At 42.7% G+C, this 11,424-nt stretch overlaps 1 protein-coding gene across 1 annotated transcript in view; it reads right to left on the bottom strand.

Moving 5' to 3' along the window:
* The window catches only part of LOC308682193 (L-threonine ammonia-lyase), a 16,059-nt gene extending 4,974 nt beyond the window's left edge, over positions 1 to 11,085 (bottom strand). The window contains exons 1-9 of the mRNA XM_081351712.1: positions 10,547 to 11,085; positions 7,642 to 7,984; positions 4,723 to 4,839; positions 3,494 to 3,735; positions 2,024 to 2,189; positions 1,539 to 1,638; positions 1,394 to 1,469; positions 889 to 1,014; positions 59 to 226 (exon numbers count right to left, since the gene is read on the bottom strand). Coding sequence (XP_081207838.1) covers positions 59 to 226; positions 889 to 1,014; positions 1,394 to 1,469; positions 1,539 to 1,638; positions 2,024 to 2,189; positions 3,494 to 3,735; positions 4,723 to 4,839; positions 7,642 to 7,984; positions 10,547 to 11,007 — 1,799 coding nt within the window. The 5' untranslated portion in view covers positions 11,008 to 11,085. The remainder of the gene's footprint in view (positions 1 to 58; positions 227 to 888; positions 1,015 to 1,393; positions 1,470 to 1,538; positions 1,639 to 2,023; positions 2,190 to 3,493; positions 3,736 to 4,722; positions 4,840 to 7,641; positions 7,985 to 10,546) is intronic.
* Between the last annotated feature and the right edge of the window lie 339 nt (positions 11,086 to 11,424).

Genomic DNA, 11,424 nt, shown 5'->3' with positions numbered 1-11,424 from the left:
GTTTGGTCATGTGTGTGTGTGTGTGTGTGTGTGTGTGTGTGTGTGTGTGTGTGCTCACCGCACGTCCTCTCGGGTCAGCAGGTCCAGTAGTTTGGTCATGTCTCCTGGCCAGTCCGTCAGCTGAACCGTGAAGCGAAAGACTCTGTCGTCCAGAACCAGCGCTCGCTCCACACACTGCAGAACCAGGTCCAGCTCCATGTTTGCACTGCTCACCACCAGTGCCACCCTACACACACACTCACACACACACACACACACAACTCCACAGTTAAACTACTTCCCCTTGAAGCTTTATCAGGGGTTTTGCATGTAAATCTTCTCAGTGTGTCTGTCCTGTTCTCCATCTCTAATATCTAAACATTCTCAAATCAAGACACATTTACTGGAGAAGAAGCAAAATGACTGAAGATATTAAGTCTTGCTTTATGAAAAATGCATCAAAATGAAGTGAAATATCTGCCAATGGAGTCAGAAAAATACTCTTAACTCAAAGGGAAAACAAGAGAATTTTTCACTTCATTTTGATGCATTTTTCAGTAACAAGACGATCTTCAGTCATTGTCTCTCCAGTAAATGCATTAAATTTGTTAACAAATGAGACCTTGTTGTTAAAGTGCTACCATTTAATGTATCAATAGTAATTCACATAAACAGTGTATTCTAGTAATATATAGGCATAAACGGATGATAGTGCATTAATACAACGTGTGTTGATCAAGTGCAGCTCGTGTTAGTTTTCTGAAGAAGATTCTGTTCAATAGATCTCTTAGATGAGTTCAGTCCACCAGCTGCACGAGATCCTCAGCTAACTGGCTTTGGCTTTTCACAGTGAGTGTCCCGGTTAGGATGCTAATGATGCTAATGGAGTGAGTGAGGGGCTGTAAGCACCGTTTGCCTTTGAGTTCTGGCAGCTGTCCCGCTAAGATGGCGGCCAGACCCAAGGCTCCCTCAGCGTCGACGGTCGCGCGCTCGAACTCCTGGAACCTCAGCATGGCCACCAGAGCGTCCGACTCCCTTCGACAGAGAAGACGTGCATCGGATTAAATGCTTTTCTTAGTATTTTTGTCTTGTTTCCAGTCCAAATATCTAAAAATTCTTAAATCAAGAATCATCAACTACAGTAGATGAGTAAAATGCCATAAGATATTATGTCTTGTTTTCTGTGAGTTTTTGCTTTAAAAAAAAAGGCCAAATGATCTGCCAATGGGGTCAGAAAAATAATCTTAATTCAAACAGAAACAGGATTATTTTTTCTTACCCCATTGGCAGATCATTTTGCATATTTCCCCAGAAAACAAGACAAGGAAATCTTCCCATCAAGTTTGTTATTATAAATCCTAACTTCTGCGTGTGAAGTGGCGTACGCTCGCTCAGATGAAGAGCTTCAGCATACCTGACAGAAATGACTTTATCCACCAGTTTCTTGGCCAGCTGAAAGGTGTGTGTTCCCAGAGAGTGATCCAGCAGATCTGTGTGAGCAGCAAACGATCAGAACAGAACCAGAACACAGCAGAAGCGTTGTGTGAGAGAGACTGTACCTCTGTAGAGTTTCTTGTTGGGGTTGCAGTGGAGATCTTTGATGGGGGAATTGGTTTTGAGCGACTGCAGAAGAAGTGGAAACTCCTCTGGTTCAACACCCTGTTAGAAACACAAGATCCACGAGACACGTCATGTTGCAAACTCACCAGAATATTCCAAATTTGACAACTCTATGTTTTTTATGGAATATTGCAAAGAAATAAGTTCCTCTTGCAGCATCTCTTCCTACTGCAAAAAAATGCTTTTCTTACTTAGTATTTTTGTCTTGTTTCCAGTCCAAATATCTAAAAATTCTTAAATCAAGAAGCATTTGTATGCTTCTTGATATTTGATACTTGATAATTTCAGATATTTGAACTGGAAACAAGACACAAATACTAAGTAAGAAAAGCATTTTTTGCAGTGTGTGCATGAGTTAATTTCAGCTTTATCCCAGTGCATGTGAAACTGGAGCTGAAGGCAGTTTTGGCCAGATGAGACTCACTATGACAGCGATGCGAGGGTTCAGGTGTTTGATGGCGAGTGCGGCTCCGGCCAGGAGGGCACAGCTTCCACCGGTGGGCACGATCACGGCGTCCAGCGCAGGGATCTGCTCGTAGATCTCCAGACCCACGGTGCCCAGGCCTGCCAGATACACCGCGCTCTCGTCCCTGTGGGCGAGAGATGATCACATCACACATCACACACACCTGTGCTGATACACACATAAAAATATTCTTATTTCTGTTTGAATTTAGATTATATTTCTTACCCCATTGGCAGATAATTTTGCTTGTTATAAGCAAAAACTCACTTAATTTTGATTAATTCCCCCGGAAAACAAGACATGAAATCTTATGGCATTCTACTCATCTAGTAAATGCATCTTGATTTAAGAATTTTTTGATATTTGGACTGGAAATAATAGGTCAAAAATACTAAGTAAGAAAAGTATTTTTGCAGTGTATAATAATAGTGCAGTGACTAAGTGCAGCCACTATTTCCTTTGGGATCTAAAAGAAAGTTAATATTCAGTAATATTACCCAGAGAGCAACATAGTGTTGGCCCAGATCCGGCCCACATCTGGTACGCGTTAAATCCACATGTTCCAGATGTGTGCCGGATCTGGGCCAAAACTATGTTGCTGTCTGGGTGTCCAGACCTTTGACTCACTCAAGAGGATCGTTGTGTCTGTGTCTATCATTTATCATGTAGTTCATTTCTACTCTCTGAAGGGTTTATCCTAAAACCTCTGACGAGGCCACAGACAGTGTAGATGAGAACTAGAAAAGACGACTTTCTTTGTCCGTTCTTCAATAAAGGTGAGTGAAATGACCGGTCAAAAGTCTGGACACACTATAACAGCTGAAATCTAGACAAAGAGAAGCACAAATACAAGAGAGTTTCATTTGTGCCACGTGTTATATTGTGAGATCACACCCAGACAGCAACATAGTGTCGGCCCAGATCCGGCCCACATCCGGTATGTGTTCAATCCACATGTTCCAGGTGTGAGCCGGATCTGGGCCGACACTATGTTGCTGTCTGGGTTGTAATACTTTCTTATTACCAAATATTGGATTCAATCTTCTTGTTTTCACTCTGTTACCACAGGTTTTGTGTTTCTTTTTGGATCTGATTGATCGTAGGCCTCAATGATCTGAGCTCTAGCTCAAATAAACTGAGGAGAATGAGCTCAGATCAATCAGATCTAAAAAGAAATACAAAACCTGTGCTAACTGAAACAAAACAAGTAGACCAAAAGATTGAATCCAATATTTGCTGATAATATAGCAAAATGAGAGATTTACAAGCATTTTTGACCTGGAAAACTAAATGAACTCAGACAGACAGCAACATAGTGTCGGCCCAGATCCGGCTCACATCTGGAACATGTGGATTCGTACCGGATGTGGGCCGGATCTGGGCCGACACCATGTTGCTGTCTGGAAAGGGTTTTTACGTCAGACTCACTCCTCTAGACACAGGTATCCGTTCTCTTTGGCCAGATGTCTGGCGTGGTTGCTGGAGTCTCGAGCCGTGCTGCCGTACGAGATGACCATGGCACCGTAGTCTCGGTACATGCGCAGGCGTGGAGGAGAACTGTACGCCGGCATGATGACGAACACGGGAATCCTCATCTCTGCTGCGTGATGCGCCACTGCCATGGAGAAGTTACAGTCCGTGGCCACGATCACACCCTTCCTCTGCTGGTCCTGCACACCGTACCGTTACATATGACATTTCATCTGATGATAGTACAAAAATGAAATACCCAGACAGCAACATAGTGCCCTATCATACGCCAGGCGCGACACGAGTGTGTTTTGCTAGTTTCAGCCTGACGCAGTTTGCATTTTCACGTCCTGCGCCGCGTTTTTTAAATAGCAAATGCATTTGTGCGCCCATGGGCTGCTGGTCTGGGAACGAGGTGTGTGTTCTGGCGCATTGTTGGTGCATTGCCATTTTGAGGCAACTGAAATATTCACACACACTAAAAATAACCTGGTCTAAAGTCAATGGCGCAGTATTTCTTTTGTTATTTATTAAAGAGTGTGTTAGTAATATGAGCCTATAGGCGCTATGACCCACAACGCTTTGCTTATTACACACACAGGGACGCTGTGCACACGCAGACATGTACAGCAGCACACAAACATGCCAAATATTAAAAATAAAAGAATTACAATGAAAAAGATAAAGATATGGTGTAATCCTGCTTGTCCCGTAGATGGTCTGCTTGCGCTTTAACCTGTAACCTCGCGCAGATCTGTTTCCTCGCTACAGAGGCGTTCAGTTTTTCTGCTATCAGATTCCGCTGTGTAAATAGCGAGTCCGCCATGGCGCGAGCGTAACTGGCTTTTAAAGGGAATAAGAGATGAGTCTCTGATTGGTTTATTGCACGTTATGCCCAAAACACACCCATTATTCATTAAGAGAATAGCGACAACTCTTTTAGACCAGCGCCGGGAGCGCCGACCATTTTTCCCGTCGTTAAACTAGCAAAAGTGGATTCAGTGTAATTGTGCCGTGTGCTTTAGACCATACGCTTAGATCCTTAAAATAGGGCCCATAGTGTCAGCCCAGATTCGGCCCACAACTCCTCATGTGAATTCAACGCGCACCGGATGTGGGCCGGATCTGGGCCGACACTATGTTGCTGTCTGGGTATAATATCAGATATGAAAGGTGATTCTCGTGACCTGTTTGAGCGAGGACAGCAGGCACAGCACTCCTCTCTCCTTCACTGACCCAGTGTAATGGAGAAGCTCTTTCTTCAGGTAGATCTCCATCCCGTACTGTTTTGACAGTCTGGAGTACTGAGGGAAGAACACACACGTTTATGGGCTGGATCAGAGTTTGACGAGCTCTTGCCTATTTTAGAGTGTTGTTTGTAATTCTAGCAAATGCCTCTCATTTTTAAGAGGCCATAAAACCAAACTGGCTGAGGCAGAGGAATCGCGTCTACACACACAGCAGGGTAACGACTGTACGTGTTCATTCCTGCAAAACTCTGAAACTCAGAAACTCTGTTTCTGCTGTTCTCCAGTTTGATCAGACACAGATGTTTGAGTCTTCTTACACTTCTTTCTCAGTGTTTCTGTCTTGTTTTCATTCAAACATTCTTAAATCAAGATACCTTTACTGGAGAAGAAGCAGAATGACTTAAAAAATATATCAACATTTTGTGAGTTCGTGCTTAAAACGAGAACAAATATCTGCCAATGGAGTCAGAAACATAAACTTCATTCAAAGGAACAAGATTATTTTTCTGACTCCACTGGGAGATATTTGTTCTTGTTTTAAGCACGAACTCACTGTTTCTCACTAAACAAGACTTAATATCTTCAGTCATTTTGCTTCTCCAGTAAATGTATCTTGGTTTAAGAATGTTTAGATAATTGTCCAGACAGAAACACTGAGGAAGAAGATGATTTTTATATGTGTGATTGTTGATGGTGTTTCGGTGGTGTGTGTGTGTGTGTGTGTGTGTGTGTGTGTGTGTGATTGTTGATGGTGTTCTGGTGGTGTGTGTGTGTGTGTGTGTGTGTGTGTGTGTGTGTGTGTGTGTGTGTGTGTGTGTGTGTGTGTGTGTGTGTGTGTGTGTGTGTGTGTGTGTGTGTGTGTGTGTGTGTGTGTGTGTGTGTGTGTGTGTGTGTGATTGTTGATGGTGTTCTGGTGGTGTGTGTGTGTGTGTGTGTGTGTGTGTGTGTGTGTGTGTGTGTGTGTGTGTGTGTGTGTGTGTGATTGTTGATGGTGTTCTGGTGGTGTGTGTGTGTGTGTGTGTGTGTGTGTGTGTGTGTGTGTGTGTGTGTGTGTGTGTGTGTGTGTGTGTGTGTGTGTGTGTGTGTGTGTGATTGTTGATGTTGTTCTGGTGTTCTGGTTGTGTGTGTGTGTGTGTGTGTGTGTGGTTGTTGATGGTGTTCTGGCGGTGTGTGTGTGATTGTTGACGGTGTTTTGACGGTGTGTGTGTGTGATTGTTTATGTTCTGGCGGTGTGTGTGTGATTGTTGACGGTGTTCTGACGGTGTGTGTGTGATTGTTGACAGTGTTCTGGCGGTGTGTGTGTGTGTGTGTGATTGTTGACAGTGTTTTGGCGGTGTGTGTGTGATTGTTGATGTTGTTCTGGCGGTGTGTGTGTGATTGTTGACGGTGTTCTGACGGTGTGTGTGTGTGTGTGTGTGTGTGTGATTGTTGACGGTGTTCTGGCGGTGTGTGTGTGTGTGATCGTTGACGGTGTTCTGGCGGTGTGTGTGTGTGTGTGTGATCGTTGACGGTGTTCTGGCGGTGTGTGTGTGTGTGTGTGATTGTTGACAGTGTTCTGGCGGTGTGTGTGTGATTGTTGATGTTGTTCTGGCCTTGTGTGTGTGATTGTTGATGTTGTTCTGGCGGTGTGTGTGTGGTTGTTGATGTTGTTCTGGCGGTGTGTGTGTGTGATTGTTGACGGTGTTCTGACGGTGTGTGTGTGTGTGTGTGTAGAGACTGTCTTACGGTGCAGAGAGGTGTGTGTGTGTGTGTGTGTGTGTGAGATTGGTGACGGTGTTCTGGTGGTGTGTGTGTGATTGTTGGCGTGTTCTGACGGTGTGTGTGTGTGTGTGTGTGTGTGTGTGTGTGTGTGTGTGTGTGTGTGTGTGTGTGTGATTGTTGATGTTGTTCTGGTGTTCTGGTTGTGTGTGTGTGTGTGTGTGTGTGTGTGTGTGTGTGTGTTTGTGTGTGTGTTCTGGCAGTGTGTGTGTGGTTGTTGATGGTGTTCTGGCGGTGTGTGTGTGATTGTTGACGGTGTTTTGACGGTGTGTGTGTGTGATTGTTTATGTTCTGGCGGTGTGTGTGTGATTGTTGACGGTGTTCTGACGGTGTGTGTGTGATTGTTGACAGTGTTCTGGCGGTGTGTGTGTGTGTGTGTGTGATTGTTGACAGTGTTTTGGCGGTGTGTGTGTGATTGTTGATGTTGTTCTGGCGGTGTGTGTGTGATTGTTGACGGTGTTCTGACGGTGTGTGTGTGTGTGTGTGTGTGTGTGTGTGATTGTTGACGGTGTTCTGGCGGTGTGTGTGTGTGTGTGATCGTTGACGGTGTTCTGGCGGTGTGTGTGTGTGTGATCGTTGACGGTGTTCTGGCGGTGTGTGTGTGTGTGATTGTTGACAGTGTTCTGGCGGTGTGTGTGTGTGATTGTTGATGTTGTTCTGGCCTTGTGTGTGTGATTGTTGATGTTGTTCTGGCGGTGTGTGTGTGGTTGTTGATGTTGTTCTGGCGGTGTGTGTGTGTGATTGTTGACGGTGTTCTGACGGTGTGTGTGTGTGTGTGTGTAGAGACTGTCTTACGGTGCAGAGAGGTGTGTGTGTGTGTGTGTGTGTGTGTGTGTGTGAGATTGGTGACGGTGTTCTGGTGGTGTGTGTGTGATTGTTGGCGTGTTCTGACGGTGTGTGTGTGTGTGTGTGTGTGTGTGTGTGTGTGTGTGTGTGAGATTGGTGACGGTGTTCTGTTGGTGTGTGTGTGATTGTTGCCGTGTTCTGACGGTGTGTGTGTGTGTGTGTGTGTAAAGACTCGTACGGTGTAGGGAGGTGTGTGTGTGTGTAAAGACTCGTACGGTGTAGGGAGGTGTGTGTGTGTGTAAAGACTCGTACGGTGCAGGGTGTTTTCTGAATCCCGGACTGCTGCAGTCTGAATGCTGCGGCGCTGATCTCCTCGAAGCGCAGATGCTCAGGATCCGCTTTAGGAGCCGATTTCCCCTCGACGCTTTTCTTAGCGGACGGTTTCGGTGTCGACATCAACTGGACCTCGGGTGGTTCTGAGACGCTGGTCTCGAACACCTTCACGTCTCCGTTGAGGTATTCCTCGGCTCCGAAGTCTTTCAGGCGTTCTGGGCAGATGAGGGTTGAGCGGCGGCACGCGCGGCCGTTAGCGAGGCGAGTGTCTTTAGCACACGGGCCGCTGTCGGGCCTGGAGGAACCGAGCCGCTGCTCTGCACTGATGGAGGAACACACGGGGTTAATAAACCAATATATGAAACATTAAATATAATATTTATTTATTTTATGATATTTAGTATTATAATAATGTATGCCAAGAAACCAGAAATTACATTACAAAAATTCACACTATATTCAGTTAAAAAAAAAAATATATATATATATATAATATATTAAATATATGATATGCTTCCCTATTTTTTTGTGCTAATTTTTGCAATTTAATTTCTGGTTTCTTGACATTATTATCATATTATCAAATAGATTAGTAACACTTTACAATAAGGTTTCAATTATTAACATTAGTTAACTATATTGATTAACATGAAGTAACCATGAAAAAATACTTAAAAAATTATTCTAAACATTTACTACTACATTTTTAAAATCAAAAGTTGTATTTAACATTATTTAATGCACCGTGAACAAATGTGAAGAAACAAAGAACAATTGGGTTTTTACTAACTTTAACAAAGATTAATAAATGCTGTAAATAACATATTACTCAGTTAGTTCATTTTCACTAATGCATTAACTAATGTTATGAAGCGACACCTTATTATAAAGTGTTACCAATATAATATAAGTTTTACTATCATATTTTTGTTTTACAAAAATTTGCACAGTATAATGCTCAGTTCTGATGACCTTTGACTAATTGTAAGGACAATTTTTTTTAAATCATTTATTTTTTATTTTTTAATATTTATTTATTTTATTTTCATTTTGAATTTTTTTGTATTTACCTATTTGTGGGAAAAAAAAAAATAATAAGTACATTATTATTCTCAAGAACTGTCGTTGATAACTTCTGATTATTTCAAACTCACACAGTTAAAGCTAGAAGTCAAACAGCGACACTCGCTGAACAAATGCAGGACCGGAACAAACACACGTTCATGTTTCTGTGGCTTCAAACCACTACTGACAGCAGCTATTGGACTGTTTCTGATGATCTTTACTCAGCTCAAATCAACAAGATTTGTAAGCATTTAGAAAACAGCGTGAAGCAAGGACTACTATGTATTCTTGATATCATATGTATAATCCAGCATAATAAAGGAACTGAATGCTTTGATCAAGGTAACAACAACATAGAGCCACATTTGCATCACAGAATCTGCATCTGAAGTGACATTTAAATGAATTTACACGAACTGTTTGATGCTGCTCAGAGGTGCATAAATGCAATTAAAATTGCATAGATAAATGTTGAGCGGGCGCAGAAGAGCCTTAATTCAGCTGTGTAAAATGCCTTCACACACACCTGAATGAACACTTCTCTGTGCCTGATCACAGTTCAGTGTAAAGACACAATGCTAAAGCCAGATTAAACTCTGCCAGATCTGACACTCCTCAGCCCTCAGTATGAAGGTGTACAGTTAGACTTGCTGTGTAAATGCATGTGTCTCTGATCAGCTTTGACAGTCTGTATAAAGACGACACAGAGCAGAAGTGCTTCTGTTCCACTTTTGCAGTGTAAATCTGGCATTAGTGGTCAGTGTTTCAGTGTCTCTGGTCATGTGTCCGGTTCTGAAGGCTATTAATATCTGCTGTATTCTGCAGGCCTGAGCTTTCACCTCATTCCTACGTCACAGTGTCTAATACAGTCTCTGACCAAACCTCTCTGATTAACCCTATAAAGCCTACCGTATCATATTTGATGCGCACATTTATAAGACCTCTCATGATATCTGCACTTGTCTCCTCCAGTCCTTCTGTGTCTGAGTGATAGTTTAGTCTGTTTTATCAAGTAAAAGTCTTTTAGTGTAACAGTACAAACGTCCTTCATCTTGAGCTTCTCGTGTCTTTCTGCTGTCAAATGTGATTTTTATCAAGGAATAACTTTGATATTGTTAGTAATATTTCAGCTGGACTAATGCAGGTTTACTTGATTATCCAGACATCATTTATGATCATCAGGCTTTTGAGGAAGGTTTATTTGTTCATCTGTCAATCATCATTGTATTACATTGCATTATATGTTTTAAAACTACAGATCATAAAACTAAGCATTAAATATATAATCTTAATAAGATTATTGGGAGATATTTATATTTATATCATTTTGTAAATCTGCTATAGTGTTATAAAGATCTCATTGATGTACATTACAAGCATCCATATAAATCCATATGAAAATCAGCATCTATAGCATATTTTTGCTCAGTTTGAGTCTCTGAATAAAACTGAGCAGTTTTTCCTCCATATTCTCACTATATCAGACTATATGAGCCTGATTTATCAAACCTGATACTCAACAAAAACACACATGCCAACTCTTTTTGTTTCATTAAACTGTTCCAATTCAAACAATGAGATATTATTTCATAAGTCAGGCTTTACAGGGTTAAGAGGAAACATACAGAGTTATTAGTGCATGACATTAACCCTGTGAAGCCCGACTTATGAAATAATATCTCATTGTTTAAACTGGAACAGTTTGTTGAACAAGTTTGTGTGTTTTTGTTGAGTATCAGATTTGATAAATCCGATTTTTATGCCTCATATAGACTACAGAATATTTTTAGAGCATTATTTAGCATGTTCAGGTGTTTACCGTGGCAGGAAGAGGAGGATGAAGGAGAGGAAGAGTCTGAGGAGGATGTACACTAATGCCTGGAAGAGTGATAGGAAAGTGGGGTTTTCTCCGAGATGTGGGAATAGAGGGAAAGTTACGGATGAGGGCGTTCCTGCTGGATCTACGGGAGAAGCGGGTCGACGCTCAGGTGTTTTACGGGAAGGTCTGGGTGAATGTGAGTCACTGGATGAAGGAACGGGAGTCGCTACATGGTTTCTAGATTCATCCACATCCGATTCATCCTCACATCTCTCAGATTCAACAGGACACTGGGAAGCATTAGGTGTTGGACACACTCTAAGGGTTTCAGATTTACATACGGTTTCCCACCTCTGCCAGAAGGGATCATATTCCTCGCTGTCATTAAAGCCTCTCCGTGTCTCTCGTGGATGTGAGCCGTCGCTCGCAAAGTTGGCAAAAAACTGTGCTGCGAAATTCATCCTCAAGCTGATGCTCTCTGATGTGTGTGTGTGTGTGTGTGTGTATGTGTGTGTATCCAACAGTATTGTCCTCGTTCTCTTTTCTCAGACGTCCTACAGGACATTAGCTGACTGCTCAGGGTTATTTAAGAAGGGATTACCCATAATCACACGCTGGACTCCACCTACAGCTCTATTCCTGTATCAGACCGGGTCTAAACCCGCCTCTCACGTGGTATAATCAGACACTCTAACGGGATAGATGAGGGCTTAATGCTTCCCAGAGAAAGATGACCTCAGACTCGCATCCAGAGGAAAGTGTCCCCCGTAAGACCTCAAGCCCTGACCTCTAGGACAGGCCAAATCCTCTTCAGACAGGATCACAGATCACCTCTGACCCCACCCGCATCATTTACGCTGCTACTGACTTTATGAGAC

This window comes from Scardinius erythrophthalmus (genome assembly GCF_964197995.2).
Source record: "Scardinius erythrophthalmus genome assembly, chromosome: 21".
Taxonomy (NCBI): Eukaryota; Metazoa; Chordata; class Actinopteri; order Cypriniformes; family Leuciscidae; genus Scardinius; species Scardinius erythrophthalmus.
This window is presented reverse-complemented; position numbering and strand designations above follow the sequence as displayed.